This window comes from Dryas octopetala, chromosome 5 (genome assembly GCF_963921425.1).
Source record: "Dryas octopetala chromosome 5, drDryOcto1.1, whole genome shotgun sequence".
Lineage (NCBI taxonomy): Eukaryota > Viridiplantae > Streptophyta > Magnoliopsida > Rosales > Rosaceae > Dryas > Dryas octopetala.
The window spans coordinates 19104721-19127348 of NC_141370.1; the positions used below are offsets into that span (position 1 = coordinate 19104721).

General features: G+C 36.0%; 3 protein-coding genes across 8 annotated transcripts; 2 read left to right on the forward strand and 1 right to left on the reverse strand.

Moving 5' to 3' along the window:
- Positions 1-5219, forward strand: LOC147285319 (amino acid permease 6-like). The gene is made up of 7 exons (XM_086245492.1): positions 1-249; positions 400-633; positions 921-1014; positions 1253-1467; positions 1854-1996; positions 4260-4487; positions 4574-5219. Exons 1-7 carry the CDS (start codon positions 138-140, stop codon positions 4997-4999), a joined length of 1452 nt encoding a protein of 483 aa, XP_086101618.1. The 5' UTR covers positions 1-137; the 3' UTR covers positions 5000-5219.
- A 1349-nt stretch (positions 5220-6568) lies between these two features.
- Positions 6569-11615, reverse strand: LOC147285320 (RNA-binding KH domain-containing protein RCF3-like). 5 transcript variants are annotated; one of them, XR_015122492.1, is made up of 8 exons: positions 10734-11615; positions 9958-10416; positions 9577-9831; positions 8972-9307; positions 8506-8694; positions 7650-7799; positions 7366-7425; positions 6569-6743 (listed from the first exon to the last, which is right to left on the reverse strand). XR_015122492.1 is itself a non-coding variant. In XM_086245491.1 (7 exons), the coding sequence occupies exons 1-6, from the start codon at positions 11418-11420 to the stop codon at positions 7656-7658; spliced, it is 2070 nt and encodes a 689-aa protein (XP_086101617.1). In that variant the 5' UTR covers positions 11421-11615; the 3' UTR covers positions 6755-7425; positions 7650-7655. The 5 variants fall into 5 exon arrangements, 2 of the variants coding, with proteins under 2 accessions (XP_086101617.1, XP_086101616.1); XR_015122490.1 differs by having other exon boundaries at positions 7366-7433; XR_015122491.1 differs by having other exon boundaries at positions 7327-7433.
- A 2945-nt stretch (positions 11616-14560) lies between these two features.
- LOC147285321 (putative inactive poly [ADP-ribose] polymerase SRO2) lies at positions 14561-19945 on the forward strand. 2 transcript variants are annotated; one of them, XM_086245177.1, is made up of 6 exons: positions 14561-15581; positions 15684-15925; positions 16022-16140; positions 16259-18113; positions 19182-19347; positions 19434-19945. In XM_086245177.1, exons 1-4 carry the CDS (start codon positions 14608-14610, stop codon positions 16367-16369), a joined length of 1446 nt encoding a protein of 481 aa, XP_086101303.1. In that variant the 5' UTR covers positions 14561-14607; the 3' UTR covers positions 16370-18113; positions 19182-19347; positions 19434-19945. The 2 variants fall into 2 exon arrangements, with proteins under 2 accessions (XP_086101303.1, XP_086101302.1); XM_086245176.1 differs by having other exon boundaries at positions 19182-19945.
- The last annotated feature ends 2683 nt before the right edge of the window (positions 19946-22628 follow it).

Consider the following 22628-nt stretch of genomic DNA (forward strand, 5'->3'; position numbering starts at 1 on the left):
CAGCACCCCATTTCTCTCTATAACCCAACAAGTACCAAACCAAACCCTTTAGGTGTTGAAGTACCATTTCTCTCCTAGCCAACTAGCTAAAACCAAACCCATCTGAGAAACTCAGAGAGAGAGAGACACAAAGAGAAATGGCTGACCAGTTTCAGAAGACTAGCATGTACATAGAGCACAACCCAGCAACCATTGAAAATGGTGATTTCCGCAAGAACTTGGATGATGATGGTCGACCCAAAAGAACTGGTATGAATGTTTTTCAGTCATCTTAAATTCTTAATTATAAAGTCCTCACACAACAAGAACATGATATTATATATATGTATTATAGACTATGATTTTGGTTTTGTGATAATTAATAATATATATGTGTTGGTTGAATGAATGATATTGAAGGGACATGGGTGACTGCAAGTGCACATATCATAACGGCAGTGATTGGGTCAGGGGTGCTGTCTCTGGCATGGGCCATAGCCCAGTTGGGTTGGGTTGCCGGGCCTGCTGTTCTCATGGCCTTCTCCTTCATCACCTACTTCACCTCCACTCTCCTTGCCGACTGTTACAGGTCCCCGGACCCCGTCACCGGCAAGAGAAACTACACCTACATGGATGTTGTCAGAGCAAATCTAGGTAACCCAGATTTACTTACCAGCTGTTTTCTACTTTTGTTTGTCAAATGATCTGTCAGTATCTCACTCCTAGCTTAGTTAATAATAAATGCAATGCTTAGTAAACATTGTCTAACTAATTAAACGTACAGCTTGACCTTTATCAAAGTGGTAGTTAATTCCTAGAAGATAAGTTTTCGTTCATTTGTCCTTTTGAAAATTGCTGGGTTGGTGTGAAAAGTGAAAAGTTACTTACAGATGATATTTAATGGTTTCGTAATTCATTTGGGCTTTTTTGTGTTTCTTCAGGGGGCAGAAAAGTGCAGCTATGTGGGTTGGCTCAGTATGGTAACCTCATCGGTGTTACCATCGGTTACACAATTACTGCCTCCATCAGCATGGTGTAAGTATACTCAACTTGACTGGCAACTTTTTGACCTATTGTATTTAAGTGACAATAAATCTTTGCCTCTTTCTCAGATATTCGATCGGTTGTGTTATATTGTTGGACTGATAATTTAAATAATTAGTATAATAAAATTTTGTTATATTTTTTAACATTATATATATATACATAACATATTGAATATTTTATTTTTAATCTCTTTAAATTTCAAAGTTTTGTTATATTTATGTTGCAGGGCGGTGAAGAGGTCGAATTGTTTTCATAAGCATGGTCATCATGTGAAGTGTCACACATCAAACAACCCCTTCATGATCATCTTTGCTTGCATCCAGATCCTGCTCAGCCAGATACAAAACTTTCATAAGCTCTCATGGCTCTCTATACTCGCAGCAGTCATGTCCTTTGCCTATTCTTCCATAGGCCTCGGCCTCTCTATAGCAAAAGTTGTAGGTAATAGTTTTTTGATATGTTATACGATTGGTAATGCTATCTTATTAATTATATATTTAATATTGTTAAATTATCAATTTATACTATATATTAAAAATTTAGTAAACCTAATAACCGAAATTAACAGTTTAATAATATAATATATCAAGTTGTCTGATAAAAATATGTTTCCCCATATATACATAAAAATATCATAGATGCTTTATATTGTCAGGCTACAATAAATATGAACTACTGAATGATCTTAATAACTCACAAAATCTGTCAATATATAAGAGAATATTATCCTTTTTATATATATATATATATATACCGACCAGACTTTGTCTAGTTTCAATAATTTGTGGCTAATAGAAGGTGGGTTATTGATTGTATGGAAAATCAAGAGGGACCAGCTGCAAGGACATCCTTAACTGGAGTCACAGTAGGGGTGGATGTGTCAGGCTCAGAGAAAGTTTGGAGGACATTCCAAGCCATCGGAGACATTGCCTTTGCTTATGCTTATTCTACTGTGCTTGTGGAGATACAGGCAAGTACCCAATTACGTACCTTTTAATTAATTCTAAGCTATGTGTAGGCCACCATACATATCATCGTAGTACATGAACGTTTGCATATCATATACACAAACAAAAACCTAGCTAATGTTAAAGATGGAAAGATAAGAAGTATACAAAACAGTGAGAGGCTGAGAGCCTTTATTATTAGACCCTGTATATATTATTATGAATACTTAAACTATAATATGTGTATATTTATTAATATCTAAATTATAAATCTTATTTATAATAATTAAACATGTATTATAGAGAATTCATTATACTACGTCAGCCCACACAATAATTTTTCCTTTCCAGAACGTACACGTTTGTATATATATGATATATCAATCCATTCAATCATGTAGAGGTATCTGTCTTAGGCTCTTAGCTAGCTTAGGGTGGTGTCACATGCAGCATGATTTATTTTGTCTTGGCCAAAACAATGTAGACATAATGTTTTGGCTCCATGCATACCTGGAATTAAGTACTTGAAATGCGTGCCTGATTCAATGTCGGCATGGCATAGCTTTCCTGGTTTTTCTAAGCAATGGGGTTTTCCAGGTGTCGCGTAACCCACAAAAATATTATTGCACTTAATTTAAAGATTGGTTCCTATATATAATATTATGATGATGGTGAGAATTTAAAGGAAAGCATATCTACCCTCGTTTACTAAACACATTATCATATTATTTTAATGAAATCTACTCATATACGTAAGTGGTAATATTATTTTTACTAGATGACATAAAAAAAATACTTATCGTAAATCTAGACAACATTCATATAAAAATAAATCTAATCAATAGTTATGTCTGATAAGAGAACATGCGTATCTTGAGCTAAAATGAACTTAATCAATATAATCACATTTTGACAAGAATTAACTTAATCTATGATCATGTTTGTACAGACATATCATGTTTGATAACAGAATATGTCTGTACAAACATATAAGTGTAAGAGGGAGCATGAATTGAAATTTCTAAGCATGGGGTGGCTGGCTTTCTGCATGGTTCCTAATATTGTGGGGTCTGTCTTGGTGAGTGATAGTGAATGAGCAAGTTGCCAATTTGAGAATTTTGGTCCTGAAGTTACTGAGAAAAGCTAGATATCTATATTATTTGGTCCATGTTCTTTTACAGTCATGATATGGACCCAAGAGAAAGTTGATTGGTATTCTGCTCTAAAATATAAAGACAATTAAAAAATAAAAATGCTAGAATGGTTAAATTAATTAATCAAATTTGCTCACTAAATGACATGGTCAGTTCATATATTTTTATTTCACTAGGTTAACCATTATATGGGAAACCTCAAGAATATCCTTATTACTATTAAAACTTTAAGGATAATGTGGGAATTTCACATTTTTTACTTCAACCAATTTACTCGCCTCTAATATATTCCACTTTCTTTCCAATCTTAACAAATTGTACACTGCACACACAGTGTATGTATAGTTTATATTTTGAAAGAGAATATATATCCTTTAAAAATCCTAAGTGGTGTCACACTAGGTTTTTAAAAAAATCCTTTATAATATGTACTTTCTCCTTTCTTTTGTCTTCTTCTTTTTTGCCCTCTTCTTTTTTTTTCTCACTTTCTTTTGTCTTTTTCTCTTCATAATCAGAAATTGTAAATTCTGTGTTTGTCCACATCAAATTTCTAAAATTTTTTTTCATACGCTCGGAAATATCAAAAGAAAAAAAAAGAGATTTGTCTATTCGGTCCAAAAAAAGGGGGGAATGCACATTTGCTTGAAAGAGTTTCCAAGTAACTGTTTTACGTCTTTGAGCACGCACGGAGCCAGTGGACCATCAATGTGTACCGTACAGCACTATTGGAAAGATTCCCAGTGGACCATCAATCAAAGGTGGACCACAAAGGCCAAATTTGGGCCACCGAAGAAGTTTGGACTTTTTTTAAAAAAAGAAGTGAAATTCTTTCTACTTTTCATGTCCTCCATCCTTTTTCTTCTCATCATGGAACCTTGATGGGGGATTGTCACATCTATGAATTGCGATTCGTCACATCCTCAAAGTTGTACCTTTATCATCTTAAAGTAGGACATGGATTCTATACAAGAAAAAAATTTACAATCGAGCATATTTTCTTTTTGTATTTTTCTTTGGGTTGGTATTTTGACAAGACGATAATTTTTTCTTTTCATATTATATGGTAATTTAAGTGTGCTTGTTACCTTAATTATTATGATTGAGGCTCATAAAATATGCCAAATAATTACAGGACACACTAAAATCACCTCCCGCAGAAAACAAAGCGATGAAGAGAGCAACTAGTATTGGCATCACAACCACCACAGTGTTCTACGTCCTGTGTGGTTGCGTTGGTTACGCAGCATTTGGGAACAATGCTCCGGGAAATTTCCTCACTGGGTTCGGATTCTACGAACCCTTTTGGCTAGTTGACCTCGCCAACATTTGCATCGCCGTCCACCTGATCGGCGCCTACCAGGTAAGCCTTTATCCTATTAACCACTATTATGCCTTCATTTTCAAGTTTTTAAACTAATACAAGCATTGCATGATCATCTTATTCAGGTATTTTGCCAGCCCATATTTGGGTTTGTTGAGAGCAGTTGCTCCAAACGCTGGCCTGAAAGCAAGTTCATAACAAGTGAGCATGCCATTAGCATACCCTTTTGTGGAGCATATTATGTCAACTCCTTCAGATTGGTGTGGAGGACTGCATATGTTGTGATGACTGCAATCCTGGCCATGTTGTTTCCATTCTTCAATGACTTCTTGGGTTTGCTTGGAGCTGCCTCATTCTGGCCACTGACAGTCTTCTTCCCAATAGAGATGTACATTTCCAAGACAAAGATGAAGAGGTTCTCTTTCACTTGGACTTGGATGAAGATTTTGAGCTGGGCCTGCTTGGTAATATCACTTGTTTCAGCTGCTGCATCAATTCAAGGTCTCGCAACAGATGTCAAGAAATACAAGCCCTTCAAAACTGAGCAATAATAATCCCTGTTTACCATTCTAAAGCTTATATAGGGTTTGATCAGTAGTGTGTGATTAGTTCTTTCCAGTAAAACCTTATTCATAAAGGTCTGTATTTTAATTATATATCCCCTAAAGTTTGAAGCTATCAAACTGGGTCAAAGTTCCAATTATGTATTTGTCAAAAACAAAAAAGAAAGGGAACTATTCAACAGCCCTGGTTCCCTCACTTCTAGAACCACTACCATGTGCCTCCCACAGCTTTTAATTGTACAAGTAACAAAAACCTAAATCAACAAAACCCTGATTAAACTAAGATATCAGAGCTGGAAAACAACAATGAAAAAAGGGGAAGCTGGTGGATGAGAGAAGCATTATTATGTGATGTTAAAAAATGTTGAGGGAACCTCTATGTGTTTATGGTGAGAAACTCATGTATGCAATATCCTTTCAAAATATATAATCCAGTCAAAATCAAGTGACTAGCATGTGAGAAATATATTGTAAAAGAGATGTAAAATACACCCGTTATATGTTGGAATTTTTTATATAGGACAAAGAACGATCGAGGTGATACCCAAGGGAAAGCTCCCACTATTCCGTAATATGCTTGCTGATCTACTAGCAATTCAAGGCAAATGCAATTATTTTGACCAACTCCCCCCACCATACCATGCTTTAACTCTGAAGTCTGAACTTACTAAATAATAGAATAAAAAGGGCAAATTGAATAACTTAGAGCCTTCCTGGCCAAAAAAAAAAAAAAAGAATAACTTAGAGCCTTTAATTGATAGACACCTGACAACTTTTCAATATTATCATAACTTGGCATACAAATTCTGACAACTTTTCAAAAGATGCCCCATAAACATGCCCCATGAAGACTCTCTAACTTGACACACCAATTATAAAATGTTAAAAGGACAAAGACAAGCCCATGAGGATGAATTTTGCACATCAATCAGCAGAGCAATTATCCCTGCACTTATTATTTTTTTTTTTTCCCTCTGTTTTTTTTATTTTATTCCCTTTTATCATTCCTTAAGTTACACTAATGTATTCCTAATTTTTTTTATAAAAAAAAAAAAAACTCTAAATTTTGAATCTTAAACTAAATCATAACTAAACATACTTGAGGAAGCCCTAACTAACCACAAAAATATTAAGACACTAGTAGAAAATAAGTAAAAAAAATTTGTTGCACTGCAGTATACCTGCAATTATCACTACACTACAGTTTTTTATCTATGATAAATCGGCAGTTTTACGAAAACAGGAGCACACGATAATTTGTCCTTAAAATTACAAAAGCTCAACTTTTGTGTCCTTCAAATTTAAAAATCAACACATACATACTTTAAGCCTTGTATGGGTCATTTTTCACTTAGGAATAATTAATAAATCATAATGATATGTAATGGAGATTGTTATCATGCTCTAAACACAAAACTGCCATTATAAGCTTGCTAAACACACAAAATAGCCATTATAAGCTTGCATGCGAATTCCTTTGAAGTAATTGACGCAAAATTTAATTTGTCCTTAGTTGCTACCATTCCTACTACCACTCAAATATAAAAAGTTAACTCATCAAAAAAAGATTTTAGCACAATATAAAAGAAAACGGTAAGTAAGGCCATTCACCATATCGTCCATACAGATCCAATTGTAAAATAAACTATAACAGGAAGGCCTTAATTAATATCAGATTTTCAGCCTAGCACAATGGAGGTTATAAATTCTATGTTGCAGGTTGCATCCACAGCTGGGGAGGAAAACAAATCAAGTATCAGAGACAGCATACAAGCCTGAAAATATATACTTCAGGTTGAGATATTCTATGTCATCTGATTTGAGACATTTACTTCAAAACACAGTAACCAGATCCGAAATTGTAAATGGCCATTGCCACAGAGTAAATAACTTAACTCATCTAAGCACTAGACTAGGATCTGGTTTGAGCTAATATTCTTAAATAGTAACACTAAAAGTCATTCATTAGATTCCTATTGCAAAGGGATGGTTGAGCAAGTACTTGGAAATAAATGGTAAGGCATGATTTTTTATACACACACATACACACAGAAGTAAAACAAAGTTGTGATTCTTTATAACTTTTTTTTTTTTTTTGTGTGTGGTGAGGTTATCTGACATTATATATAAAATTTTAACACATGCACAGATACATGACAGGTCAGAATGCAATACTAGAACTTCCTCGCAGTTTTTACTACAATCTCATTATCCAATATTGATATTTGGAAGCAATCACCAAAAAGGATCCCTCACATATATTGAGAATGAAAAGGCAATCTATTCATCTATCATGTATGGACTGATGAACTTACAAAGAGATATTTTCCTAGTTAAGTTCAGAGGAATCTCACGGTACTCGCAGAACTGCAACATTAAAATTCTGGGGGATCACAAATCTTCAAAATCTTCAACTGAGGTACTGACAAGTTCAAATAGCACATATTAAGAACCATATACAATGTTTTTTAATGGAACTTAGAGAGAGCGAAAGAGAACTAACTAATAACAGTAACAAAAACATATTTTCAACTATTGGGCCACAGAGTATCTGTATATACCCAGTTCTCAATATTGTGCTATTAAGCATATGTATATGCCCAATTATAATGGCCAAATGAAGCAACAAAAATTTTACCCCAAATCAAGAAGAGTCAGCCTCACTCATCACAAATGCTTGAATAAGACTCTGCGCAGCATGAGTTTGTTCAGGTGTTCCAGATATTATAATCACAGTTTCCATTGCTCCAGGCTTAGGCTCAGTAATGGTAACTTTTGCATCAGAAATCTGGAACATTGTTGGTCATGTTAGAAGTGCAAATGCTTTGCATCAAAGCATGTTTTTACTAAAACAAAAATTGTAGTAACATCAAATATAATCAAAATATATGTATGTATCCACGCATACACTTGCAACAAAATTCTGCAATTGAAATTTATCATGCAATCAAAACCAAGGAAAGAACCCAACTGTCCATTTTGGGCTTGGATGGTCTATTGTATAAATAGACTTGATTATGATATTTGAAATAAAGCCTATCCCCTCCCTCCTCCTCCCTTTTTCTTCTCTATCTTGTGCCTCTTTTTTCTCAGTGTCACCTCACTACTTTCTCCTATTTCTCTATCTATTCTATGCCACCCTATTGGTTCTACATCAACTACTCTATCCTGGCAACCAATTCTAGATAGAAGTGGACTATGAACATAACATTCCTCCACTAACATTATTTAAATGCAATAAAAACAAAATGGTGACTATTTTTAATGGAATTAGAAGTAATGGTGAAGGACGATTATGAGCCAACCTCAATCAGGTAGGAATAAAGCTTAGCTGAGCAGAATTCTTAGTCATTAATTTATTTCTAACAAAAAGAATAAAGTGTGCTGATGTATTTCATTCTATTTCCAAGTATCCCATAGCCCTATATTTAATATATGTTATTTATCCATGCTTACTTCTTTTATGCCAATCTTGGTCACATCAAAGAATGTACCTGACGGATTTGTTTCAAGCATTCACCATCTTCTCCATTTATTATAGGAACAAGGGAACTAGGAACAACAACTTCAACAGTGGTGCTGGTAATTATAGCTGGCTGGCTTCCTCCAAATCGTGCACTTCTTCTTTGGGGAGCACCTGCAAAGTTCGGCAAGCCTATTGGACCACCACCCTCAAGATGTCCCTGTGAACCAGTTTAGGATACAAAAGTAAATCAGCAACTCATATCAACTGTCATTTTCTTTTCTCTCTTTCGAATTGTAAACACAAACTTCCTGAAAAACTAAAATAACAAGAAAGTGTAAAAACTAATATAGTTTTTAAAGCACTGAACATATGATAAAAAACTTTGGCGCGACAAACAGAAAAATCTCAACAAAAGTTCAAATAGAATTATGTAATGGAAAAAAAAAACCTTTTAAGGCAAAACTAGTAGCAAAAGTGCCATAGAAACTAAATACCTGAGGATCCCAAGGTCTTCTTTCAGACAAATGCGGGGGGCCACCTAACCTATGAATATTGTGCATAAAAGGAGCACGATCATCATGGGGATGAAAACCACCATGTGGAGGCAGGCCACCAACAGCATCAAACTTGTGAAATGATGGGCCTAAATTAGAATGCATTCCCGGAGGTGAGAAGTCTCTCCTCAAAAATGATTGAAATGGAGGTTGATCCAAAAATGCAGGATTTGCAGTATAATTTATAGAAGGAAATCCATCGCCAAAGAAATGAAGCCGCAACCTAGTGGTGATCTGCAGAAGAGCATCTTTAACGGCTTCAAATTCTCCATTTATCTGTCATGAAAGGAACAGGATAGCAACAAGCACAGTGAGTAGAAAAATGGCTAAGATTGTTAAATATGACAAAACTAGGGACACTGAAATGCAAGCAGAGATAACATGGCAGCTGGCATATTAATAGCAACGTGCAAAAGTCCACATATACTTTGTCATAACTGAACCCAGAAAAGGAAAGCAGTAACTTCACATAATGATACCCCAGATAGAGATATATCCAACCTCTTCAAACTCAAAGAACCATACATGAACTACAGAAAACACACCTGAACAACTTCATCATCAACTGAAGCGCATTTGAGATTTTGATCCTTCCTCAATATATGGATATTCGCTCGAGAGAACTTTCTCATTTCAGCTATGATGCCACCACCCTTGCCAATGAGACAACCAATTTGATTGGAGGAAATAAGAAGCCTCGCTATCATGGATTGTTCCTTGCTATTAGGTGCAGCCCTGGCTATCCTACTCTGCACACGAAGAACAGCATCTTGCACATCTGATATCCTATCATCTGGGTGCTGCAATAGTTCATTGTTATCAACAGCATATCTTTTGTTTGTGTGAATGCATGTGTGTGTGTTTGTGTCTTTATGTCTATGTGTACAAACACTTCATGTCCAAAGAAAAAAAGGTCAAAACCATACCGCAGGACCAGATACAACAATAACGCGGTCCTCCGATTCAGGTACGGCATCCATAACTTTGATTTCACAGCCTGTCTCTTTCTTAAGTGTCTTTATTATGGTTCCACCCTTTCCAATTACACCTCCTACTCTCTCTTCATGGCACAATAAGCGGAAGGCTAGGACTTCCTGTGAAGGCTTCATCCTACCAGGGATGCCACTTCCATGAAATTTGGGGATTAGTGAATGAGCAGCAGAATTAGGATTGGCAACATCACCAGGCTGATCACTATGAGGTTCTCCTTGAGAACGGTTGGGCGGCGGATATACTTCTGGTCTAGGAAGAGGTTGGCCAAATGACTGAGATGATGGCCCTGTAGAGTTGGCAAGGGACGAGTCACTATCGCGGGATAGATTCTCCAAAAGCTGCTGAGAAACAGATTCAAGAGCTTTCCTAACCGCATCAACTTCCCCTGTAATCTGCAGCAGAATAATGATTCATGGGATATAGAACTGTGATGTGCATTCATTGCCAAGATCCAAGACAGCATTTATGATTATTTCTTCTATAGTTGTCACATTGCCAGAAAAATAATCACCCAATGCTTAAATATCCCATCAGAAAGCTTAAGCATTTTGACAAACCCTACTGATTATACTAAACCCCAATGGCAGGCAACCCATTAAATAAGAACTAATAACTCGCTTGTTCATATCATGACTGAAAATAAGTTATTTTCATGGCTATGGATGGTAGTATAGAACTATAAACAGCATATAGTGTCATTCAAAGTTACCTGAACTAGTTCATCAGAAGCTGTTGCACAAACTGGAAGCTTATCTCTTGGAAGGATCCGAATTTGCGCCCCGCTTTCAGATGACATTTGTTTGATCACACTACCCCCCTTTCCCAAAATGCATCCCACTTGGGTTGAAAGAACCAGCAACCTAAAAACAATTGTCAAAGACTTTTTACTACTTTGTTCATCCCCTCCTCCATCAGTCTCTGTTTCCCCTTCAACCATTCTCTCAAAAACAAGTAGCAGAGCCTTCTGCAAAGACGGAGTAACTTTTTCGGATTTCGAAGCTTCAAGGGGTACAGACTCCTTAGTTTCATCATTCTCTCTTGGGTCCTTAGTATCATCATCATGCTTTTCATCCACATTTGCCTCTTCAACTTCATTCTCATTCTCTCTATCAGAACCACCAATGATAACAACTTTTTCATCGCATCCCGGGACGGTTTCTTCAACTCTGACATTTACAAGAGTTTCTTGGAGAATATTTGATGTGAGATAAGAGCCACCCTCACCAGTGAAAGTACCAATTTTGAAGTCGGGGCAAAGTACCCGGAAAACAGCGTCGCCGGAAGAGAGTTTAGGAGGTTGATTTTCAGACGACTTTTGCAGCTTCCCTTTCCCATTTGGCTCTGTGAGGTCCTCATCATCGTGTGGCCTCTTCGAAGGTGTCAATGGAGCCGACATGGTTTCGAAAAATTATGGCAGACTGCGATTTGCCCTAAAATTCAATTTTCTTTCTTTCTCTGAGATTCTCTCAATTGGGTTTTGGCTTGGATGAGGAGAATTAGAGGGTTTTTGGCAATGAAGATGAGTGATTTGTGTTTCTCAAAGGAAAGGGTTTCAGTGAGTTGCGTCTTTGTATTGGTGCTCTGCGTTTCTGCGTGCAGGAGAGGGGTATAGTTTGGGTAATTGTAAAAGGATATTTAAATGCCTCTTCAAATAAAAATGCAGCTGTTATTGCTGGACCTTAATGTAAACGTGTCGATTTCTTTTTTTTTTTTTTTTGTAATTAATGTGATTTTGTTTTTCCTACTATTACATTTGTATCAGTTTACTCCTTATACTTTTAATTTATAAAATAAAATACTTTGACTTTTTTATTTTTGCCAATTGAACTTATTCTTTTAATTTATATATTTTCTATCCAAATTTTCGTTTGCATTAGGGGTGGGCATCGGGCGAGTGGGTCGGGTGGGAGCCCAAACCATCTCCAACTAATCGGCTCGAATCTCAGTCGGGGACGGGTTGGAGACGGTCGGAAAATGGGTTGGCCGGGAAAGAGAAGCAGAAGCAGAAGAGAGAAGATGACGAGAAGGAAAAGGTGGCTCGCTTGAAAAATGGTGGCTCGCCTAAGAAGTGGTGGCTGGTGGAGGTGGTTCTTGTGCTGCAATGGTGGACGATGGTGAACGGTAACAAAAATGGAGGTGGTTGCAGACTTGCAATGCCTGAGAAGATGGTGGCTACTGGCTTGCCTGAGAAGATGGTGGCTGGAAGCTTGGCGGGCGGGCCGACTTCGACGGTCGGTGGAAGGGGGCGGGCCGACACCGGCCCGTTAGTGATTTGACGGGTCGGCTTGCTGCTTGGCGGGTCGGTGGAGGCGAGCGGGCCGGGTTCGGACGGGTTGATGCCCACCCCTAGTTTGCATAGCACCATGTGCCAATCATGTTGGGTCCTTTTTTATGGAAAAATGGTTCCTTCAATTTAAATCTTATCTTTTTTTTTTCCCATGCATCATTTTTCCCTCATTTCATTTCCTGCTAAATTTGGGTTGATTATTTCTCTATAAACGGAGCTTTAGATTAAAAAAAATTTAAATTGACGAAATAACCTTAATTGGTAAAATTGAAAAAAATTAGAGTCCTTATTTTTTTAAATTAGAAGTCTGAAAAACAAAATGACATTACACCATTTTTTTTTTTTTTGACATTTTGAATACCTATGACTTTCATAGACTTTTTAAAAGTCTTATAAAGTCTTATAAAGTCTTGATAGAATACCCCATGATTTTCATATACTTTTCAAAAGTCTATGAAAGTCATGATTGAATACCCCATACTTTTTAATTTAACAAAAATCTTTTAAAGTCTTTAAAAATCATGATTGAATACACCCTTCTAAATTATAAACAGGATACAATTTGTCAAAACCAAACTATATGGACCATAAAGCCCCGTTTGTTTGACCGAAATCTTATAATAAGAATAGTAATTGCACTCCTATTTATGTCTATCCCGGAATGTAATGAGTTTTCAATTCATATTTCAACGTTTGAAATAAAAACATAATCAAAATTAGAAGAAGACTTGTTGTTTCCATTCTAATGTTTGGTAATATTTCTTATTATATTTTCTAATTGGGTAATTGACACGAGTCAATATAATAGGAAAGATATGTGCCATAATTATGTGCCAATATTTCATATTTCTCAACATTTGGTAATCTTTCATATTATATTTTCTAAGTTTTTAATATAGAAAATTAGGATTAAATATCAAATCTCAATAATTTTTTAGTATAGCATGAAAACCATATACTATTTCAATTGAACTACCAAATTTAAATGTAGTTTTTTAGATTAGGTCACAAATATGTTGGCCCCTTTGATTTGAGTCTTTTCTATTTGACATTTTTATCCTTTGGCCCACATATTATGAGTGTTAGTTAAAATTTATAAGGTTTTGACAAAATTGTTCTTGAGACTTTTATATTATCTTGAAAATTTGCCAATGTAATATCAATTTCACATTTAGTTGTGACTGTACGACACTCACAACTTCAAATTTAGTTGTGACTGAACGACAGTCACATCTAAGTTGTGAGACAGTCACAGTTAAGTTGTGACTTAATTGAAATTTTTTTTAGAGAAATTATACTACGATATAATATAAATAGAGGTCAAAACAATACTTTTACTCAAAATAATATGTAGTATAGTGATGTGAGTTATCTTTTTCAATTTACCAAGACAGTCACAGTTAAGTTGTGACTGAATTGATTTTTTATTTTTTTAATACAATATAGTATAAATTAATATAATATTTGTGATGTAATATTATTTTTATTTTTTTATTATAGTAGCATGTGATGTAATATTTGTAAATTATAATACCTTTTACTTTATTAATTTGTTTGACTTTTCAACTAGTAGTTAATCTAAAATGCTATTTAATTTTAGTACATAAACTAAAAAGTTATTAAAATTTAGTAGTTAAAATCAATGGACCTTTTTTAATATAACCAAATAATAAAAGAATATATATGATAATTTTTACATTCTTCATATTAACTATGGAATAGTATTTATATTCTTCATTTTTTGTGAAATTGGTTTACAGTTAAATAAGGTCACTTTTTTAGTTTTGTTCCATTTCTAGTCAATTAAATATCAAGTTTTCATTGAATAAAATCCAATTCTCATTCTAAATTTTGGATTACGGTCAAACAAACATGGCAAGTGGAAAATCAAACCAAACTAGAAGGGCTAAATGGCCAAAATGATTGTAAATACAAATTGAAACGCATTTTTCTATAAAAGAAAAGAAAAGGAATCCGGACGCATTTTCTATAAAAGAGAAGAAATCCCAACGCATTTATTATGCCTCTATCAAGATTTTCTTTGGGCCGAAGTAAACAGAAAGCCCATATGCCAAAACCCCGCGGATACCTTTTGACCCAACGCTTAATCCTAATAAAAAACTCCAACAACTTTATCACTTTAACGAGTGGGCACCGTCTTATAGGGGCATTAAAGTAATTTCACACTACCTGGAACCCCACCTATAAAATCAGTTTACAAACGTACAGGTCTATTGATTCTACGAGTTTCTCTGAGTTCTGTTCTGTCGTGAGCTAGCGTTGCTGTGTAGAATCCATGGCTTCCAACACCGCGAGCCACAACCACCATGGAGCCAAGAAATTCGTAGAATCGGTCACAGTTAGGGTTCCACAGCTGCCTTCTTCATCATCGTCACCACTGAACCCTAGCAAGACCTGCAGGTTCGTCTCCGGTTGTTGCTCCGCTCGGAGTCCGATCGAATACGCCGCCAATTTCAAGCGCAGCGGCACGCCGGCGCGGCTCATGTTCTACCAGAACGAGTCCTGGACCGACTTCCCGGGCCGGGTCGTTGAATTGGTGAGGTCGGGTTTCTTGGAGCGCAAGGTGGTGGTCCACGTGAAATTCGAGGGGTCAACTTATATGTTTGACTTCGTGCGAATGCTGCAGATTGATTCAGAGACTGGGAGTCAGAGGTCAATTTCTTGGATTGACGACAAAGGGAAGTGCTTTTTCCCTAGGGAGTTTGTCAGCGAGGAGTTTGGCGGCGGCGACGGGTCGGAGAATCCGAAGATCCAAATCGAGATCCGGGTCGACGCTTCGGGTCGGAATTCGGGGAAGAGAAAATGCGAGGTGGTGGAGGTTGAGGAGGAAGAGAAGGAAGTGACCTCATCAAAACGGCAGCTTGTGAAGGAAGACAAGAGCTCGAGCACTTGTTTATGGCCGAATGTGAAGCTGTTGAGAAAGGGGGAGGGAGCTTACGATGTTGTGGGCAATTTGTTTGTCGGAGGGATGAGCAAGGTTGATCCTGATGGGGCTACTGTGACTGCAATTCGTCAGTGCGTTCGCAATGGACCGATGGATAGGGCTCGCTTCGAGATCTTTCGGAATCAGACTGATATGACCAAGGCAGCTCGGGGATCAGCCAATGCGGTTTACGCTTGGTACGGCGCTTCGGCTAGAGACATACAAGGCATTTTGACACATGGGTTTGGCGTGCCGGACAAGGTTTCGGGGTCTGAGGCTTGTGGTGTTGGTGTTCACCTCTCACCATTATCTTTACCCCATGTAAGGTAATTACCTGTTTCATATAGTTGTTTTTTTTTGGGAGTTTCAGGGTTTTGTGGTTTTTCATTTTCTTGTGTTTAAATGGTTGAATTCAATGAGTTGTGTAGTGCTGGCCTATCGGAGGGCGATGATAATGGCGAAAAACATATTCTTTTGTGCCGGGTTATACTAGGCAATGTCGAGAAAGTGAGGGCAGGGTCTCAGCAACGCTATCCTTCTAGCCCTGAATTCGATACGGGTGCGGATGATGTTAAGGATCCTAAGCGTTATGTGGTATGGTCCACCAATATGAATCGACACATTCTTCCTGAGTGTGTTGTGAGCTACAAATGGTCTAATCCTGTGCCAGGTATGTGTGATTCCCTTTCTGTCTGTGTTGGTTTGTTTTGATTGTGTAAATTTTCTTTCATTTATGGAAACTTGTTTTGTGTTGCGGATCTCTCAGTTCAATTGAGAGGCCCTACTCGTCGACTATACCCTGTTACAGAATTAGTTTCGAAGATTAGGAATTCCCTTCCCCCACCGAAAGCTCAGCAATTGTCCACTCTGTTCAACGCGTTAAGGGTAGGTTAACTTCTTTTCACTTGTTGGAAATTGTGGTTCATATTGTCTTTCCATATATATGGAAAAGAAACCCGAATGTAAGAATAAGTTTTTTGCACTTCTTTATGTCTTGATGCAGGCTGGAAAGGTAACAAAAAATGATTTCTTCAAACAGTTTCGATCAGTTACTGGGGAGCAGTTGCTGCTATCTGCAATTCAGGAGATGCATGGCCCGGAGCAAGGTTCTTAGATTTTGTTTTTCTAGGAGACATATAGAAGTGGGTTTGTCATGGTCTATACAATTGATAGAACGATGTGTAGTCTCTTCTTACAAGTTATACTAGGATTAGAGCGAAAATGCCCAACCATACAAGAGCAAACTATTTTAGTTTATTGTTGTTCACCATATCATATGTGAAGCATATTCATATGCTTCATACTTCAGGTTTTGTTTAAAAAAACAGCGTTCTTTGTTTGTTAGTAATGATGTTTTGGGTATGTAATTTGAGTTTTCCTTCACAGGACGGAGCCACCTTAGGTCCAGGGGGTCCATGTGCCCCTGCTGACCCAAGGTGCTCCCTCACAATTGTTTAGTTGACTATTGATTTTATGTTTGGAAATCAAGACAGAATGCTAGTTTGGATGTAAGGTGTCCTACCTTACTTGGTGGACAGTGTTTTGCAATCTAAATTGCTCAATTTCTTAATTCAATTTGTTATAGTATGTTCATAAATACGTAGAATGCATGGCAATTGGTTCTGTCTGACCGAAGGAGATATTTAATTATTATGTTCTCATCGAAGTCCCCCTCCCCCCCTTGAAAATAATTTCTTCCTCCGCCCCTGAATCCTACATCTGTTTTTTTTTTTTTTCGTTTGAGAAGAGAGTGTTCCAACATCTTTTGCATGTAGCTATACCTTTAGCTATGAAGCCGGCATTGAGGTTGAGTTTGGTTTTCCTATGTCCCAAGGTTCATGGTATCTTAAACGTTCTCAAGTACGAGAGGTGATACCCCTATGTTTGTGAGCGCTTGTGCTCTTGTGCATGTATCTCTGCGGTGAGCATGTATGACGTTAGGTCATTGTTAAAATGATTTTTTATGTTCATTTGAACTCTAGTTTACATGAATTTACATGTGATACTTTTCATGATTGACCGTTTCCTTGTAAGTTTCATATTAATAATAACATATTTTAAATAATTTGCGTATAAGAGCGAATTCGGATATTAATTATGACTTGAGCTGGATTATAACCGTAGTATTTAGCATTAATGGGAAGGTTACGTTACTTTGATAACCAGATAATGCAATCTTGTACAAATTTCACTTTCCTTATAAGTTTGAAAATTGTGAAGTAGATATGAATAATAATTTGAAGAGGATTACAAAAAGATGTTCCATGGTTAGTTTTACATAATATTCATCTCTCTCGCTCTCTCTCTTAAAATCTTAACAGCTCAGTGTTAGGAATACCAAAGGAGTAGATTATAAAAGAGTCAAACCATGGTCTTACATGTTGACATCAATTGTTCATGGTCTCACATTGACATATTGTGTTGGAGTTGAAAGAAATGTGAGACTTTGATGAAGAGGTTGAGAAGCTTATTGCAATATGATACAAGCTTATAAAATTATTCGAACAATTGATAAAGTGGATCACAAGGTAACTACAATATATAAATATTTGTATACACAATGTCAAACTGCTGATAAGGGTGGGCTTACGCACTGGTATTAGATAATGAAGTATTTGTTTACATTAAGATAAATTGTTTGTAGTATGCATCTGGATCCTTTATGATGGCTTATATGGAAAGATTGTGTTGAAGCAGAAAGAGACTATGAAAGCTCAGGGTCTGTTCAGTACTTCATTTGATTGGCATGGGATGGCTGGAGGTTTATGAGCATGCAAGTCAAGGACATGTAAGATCTCTCATTGTGAAGTTCATGAACTTGTGTACACTGGATCTTCTGCAGACTTCCCCTAGAGAAGGTACAAGCATACTATAATATGAATTTAAACTGATATTATGGAACTACGTTCCAGGCAGTGCTAATCAGAGGCAGATGTTTATATAGCTATTATGTATGCTTAGTTACATTGTTTTATTAGTTATAGATGAACTCCAGAGAATCCCATGGGTAAGCCACTAAGCCATGAATAAGAACTCACAAATTCTTATTATGAGCTATAGATCAAGCACCAAATAACTATAGTTATCATTGCTAACTCAAGCTTATAGGTATAATTTTCTTATGTTACCATTCTAGTAGGTAAATGGTTGGTATCACTCCATAATTTCTTCTGTAACATATGCTAAATTGCTGAGACAAGATGCTGGTTTTTACAATTTCTGAGATGTGGGCCAAAAATATTTTATTTTACATCACATCAGATCCTTTGAATTTTTTTTAATTTATTTATTTAGTTATTTTTGCATTTGGTTGCATATGATAACAATGTCTGTTAGATTTATTTGATAAACATCTGATATTCTTCCGCTGACCAGACCTAGTAAGTAAAGCTCATATTTTTATGCTAATCTGTAAAATTTGGCCTCCTAAAGTAAAAATGAGGCCATTTCAATGTTTCTTTTGATTATTTATTATTTCTTGTTCTACCCTACCATGGTTATATTAAACTCCTTTCAATGAGTGACTCCCTATGGATCATTGCCAGCTTTGTAACTGTTGATTCTTGCTGAACATAACTTATTTTTACCTAACAAGAAAAATTATGGATGCAATTTGAGGTGCAAGTGCAACTAAGAGAAAATTAAGATTTTATGCTCTTTGTGTGCGTCTGTGTGGCAGCATTGTTTTATGTATGAGGTGGTAAAATATGAGTGTTCAGTGCATATATCAAGGAGGTGAATATTTTAGTCATTGTAACTTCTTTCTCGTTTTCTCCTCATATGTAAGATCTCTCATCAGCATGCATTCATAGTATCTTGGCTAGCTTGGAAACATGTGCTTGTTTATTATATTAACTTAAAAAAATGGAGGAAGAAATATTTAGTTCTCGTTTGCTAACATTTCTGCTTTTTGTGTTTTTTTTTAGAGATACAGGAGAGAACGAGAAGTCATCTCTCACATGAGTTGTCTAATGGTGAAACATCTTTATATATGTTTTCTATTGATGTCATCCCTCACGTGTGACCTTGTTTATTACCCTGCAAGTTGGATGCACCTGTTGTGATGTATAGGGTTTGAGCCCTAGAGAGTTGGTGGGTAGTTCTTCGGACACGTAAAATGTTGGGAAGGCCATAATGTGGTGTCCAAAAATTTCCTAATACATACTTATCATGTGCAGGATGTGGGATTATTAAAGCTGCTTGAGGTATTTTGACTAGGCTATGGTTTTCAATTGCATAGGACTTGGTCTTATCCTAGACATTGTTTGGATATCTGGTTAATCTGGAGACAGTTTTAATCTGAGGAATTTTTTCTAATGGGCTTTAGAATATTATGGCTTACTGGGGTTGCAGTGCTATGCTATTGTAGGGTGATTGGGGTTGAAGGTTGGAGGCTAGAGGTGGCTCAGGGCTCTCTACAGGAAACCCAGGACCAGCTGGAGCAGGGTGCTTGGTTTGCAGTACTCGGATGGATAGGTCTGGTGAATTTACTTACCTTGAGGTTCTCTGTAGCTGAATTGGAAGATATTGGACAATGCATGATTCTGGCACAAGGACATAGATAAGTTGTATGGTAAGATTGATTCTCAATTGTGTGTACTCCGTCAGATCAGTTGGCCAACAGTAAAACTATAATTTTGTTGAGCTCTGCTCAACTCATGTTTGCGATGAATGCAATAACAATTGCTCCTGTGGTTTAAGTCTTGGGCATGAGAACATTTTGCTTATAATGGTATCTCAAGGTTATTACTTTAAGCATGAGGTTTTGTATCCCATAGCATTTACTGGTTTCCATCGCAATCACAGGTTGGTTTGGTTTGAGACTTTGAGTAAAGACCCTTCAATTGGATTCCTAGAATAGAACTGGCACGAGTCCAACACTGTGGCGCATGCTCGCTAATGGGCCTTAGTTTCCAACACTGGTATCACATTTCTTTTTGATACCCAGAAACTTTCTAGGGATTTGGCTTTATTACTGGGGCCTCCCATTAAACCTTACAATCTTTGGGAGGCAAGAAACTCTAGCCAATTGTTAAATTAAACCCAGACCACATGAGAACAAACCATAGATCTAACCACTCAACTAAACTCTGGTTAGTTTCTGTGATATGCATGCACAAGACTCTGCCATGAATTGACAATTCATAATGCACCATAGTGGAATCCCAGCACAGCTGACAGCCTTCTTTTGCTGGATGATCCTCCAAATACTGCATCATAAGTTCATAACTACAAAAACAAAAAAGCAAAACACTGCATATCCAAGTAATGAATTTTATTGATCAATGACCATCTATTGGACTATAAGTTGACTCTGAAGACCAGAATGCCTTTTGTATTTTGACATATTTGTTTTTTCATTTTAATTTGGTAAAAAATATCAATATCTGACTGGAGAGCAGTCATGTGCACTAGAATCAAATCATGGCCCCCCATGAGTATTATTGCATGTTTCCATAATTCATTACCTTCCACTCCCCTAAGTAGTTGGAAAAATGTCTCAACCCTCTTTCCTTGAACCGCACTTTTTGGCCCTCCCTACTTTTGTTGACAGAGCAATACTCCTAAATGCATGGTCATGGCCTTACATGAGATAGTGCCTGAGAAGAAAAGGAAAAAGAAAAAGGGAAAATCAGAGCAATAAGACTGGTACTAGTTCATGGAATCATGATTCATGATTGCTCCTCCTACTTTTCATATATGAATCATTTAAAGGTATGAAATGATGCCATGAGTTAAGTTTTGTCTCGTTTCCATCAAAAAAAGAAAGGACAATTTTACAAAATATGGGCGTCAGCACTCAGCATGGTTGCGAAAAATCATTTGGCTACAATACTAATGAAAGGTCAAAGGTAAAAGACAAGTTCATCTTAATCTCAAATTACCATTTAAATTTCTATGCTTCTCTAGTTACCTAATGTACATGGCCTGATAAACTTGACCTGCCAAAGCTGAAGAATATATAGTTTTATTTTTCATATATTGTAAATTATAAAGTCACAACTCACAACTAATTTATGCCTCATATATTATAGATATATTGAAAGGTAATTCTAAATTTGAGGGATCATACACAAAATACGATTGACTTAAATTTTGACAATGTCACTGTAACACAAGTCTTAAGATAAGAACAAACGTTCTCAAGTTTTTGTTTGGTAATAATCACATATTAATACCTAATACATTAAATTAATACATAAAACTATAAAAGTCTAAAAAAAAAAAAAATCAAATGCCTTTATATGGCACTAAGTGACAGTAACATCAAAATCAGTTAAAAAAACACTTATAGTGGAAAAAATTAAATAAAAGGAAACAGCATTAGCATGTGGCGCACGGACGCATGTAAAATCAAGAGGACATGCATAAATGGTGCTACCACTACCTCTAGACTTTTATGCAAAAATAAGTCCTGTCAAATTTGCTTAAAGCTTCCCATAAACATACAATTAAAAATTAAAAAGTGAATTAGAGATTGAGACATAGAGAGAGGAGGAGGAAATCAAGAAAGAAAGAAACAAGAATGATTTATTGCTTGAAGTAATGATCAAACCAAAGGCATTTGTCCTCTTTATGTGAACAGCAACATTTCATTTAAGTTGCCAGTACACGACAATATTTATATTCCAAAACATGTAAATTGTTAATTCTAAGGAGATAGTGACAGAAGATTTCTCTGTCAATATATAGTTTGCAATCTCAATGCATATCTATTTTGTATTATATTATAAACAATTTGACATAGGTCTACAATTATATATATGGTTTTGGGGCGGATCTTTGGTATTTTTATTTTTGACATAATATTTCAATGGAGCTTCCCTCATATATAATTTCAACGATCTGAATCATTTATTTTTTAAGTCTATATTAAAAGATCACTATTATAAAATATTAGGTAAATCAAAAATCATTTACTTACAAAAATTAAATGATCAACAAAATAAATACTTGATAATTTAATCTTTATAAGTAAATTATTTTTTATTTACCTAATATTTTTTGTAAAGATGATATTTTAATGAAAATCTACAAAATAAATTGTTAGAATTATTGAAATTCTATATGGAAGGGATCCCATTAAAATATTGTGTCAAAAGTGGAATGACATGTATCCTTCTCCCTTGTTGGGTAATTAGTCAGTTTTTTTTTTCTTTAATTTGCTGATAAGTCCATCGACTAGTTGTCAAGGAACTCAGCTTATTTTCATATATTTGGCATATCTTTTTCCTCATACCCAATTTACCTTTGAACTTATTTAGAATTTTTAGAATCTTTTTTCTGATATAGAATTTTATCTTTCTTAATTTATTGTGATTGAGCATTTATGGTCAATTATTAGAATTTTATTTTCTTAAGGTTTTGCTGGC

Excerpts from the sequence above, each read along its gene's own strand:
- LOC147285319 (XM_086245492.1), top strand. The coding sequence starts at position 138 with ATGGCTGACCAGTTTCAGAAGACTAGCATGTACATAGAGCACAACCCA. Across the intron at positions 1,015-1,252 it reads ACTGCCTCCATCAGCATGGT|GGCGGTGAAGAGGTCGAATT; the intron begins GTAAGTATACTC and ends TTTATGTTGCAG. Across the intron at positions 1,997-4,259 it reads CTGTGCTTGTGGAGATACAG|GACACACTAAAATCACCTCC; the intron begins GCAAGTACCCAA and ends AAATAATTACAG.
- LOC147285320 (XM_086245491.1), bottom strand. The coding sequence starts at position 11,420 with ATGTCGGCTCCATTGACACCTTCGAAGAGGCCACACGATGATGAGGAC. Across the intron at positions 9,832-9,957 it reads TTGTTGTATCTGGTCCTGCG|CACCCAGATGATAGGATATC; the intron begins GTATGGTTTTGA and ends GAACTATTGCAG. Across the intron at positions 9,308-9,576 it reads TTGATGATGAAGTTGTTCAG|ATAAATGGAGAATTTGAAGC; the intron begins GTGTGTTTTCTG and ends CTTTCATGACAG.
- LOC147285321 (XM_086245176.1), top strand. The coding sequence starts at position 14,608 with ATGGCTTCCAACACCGCGAGCCACAACCACCATGGAGCCAAGAAATTC. Across the intron at positions 15,582-15,683 it reads TTATCTTTACCCCATGTAAG|TGCTGGCCTATCGGAGGGCG; the intron begins GTAATTACCTGT and ends TGAGTTGTGTAG. Across the intron at positions 15,926-16,021 it reads ATGGTCTAATCCTGTGCCAG|TTCAATTGAGAGGCCCTACT; the intron begins GTATGTGTGATT and ends CGGATCTCTCAG.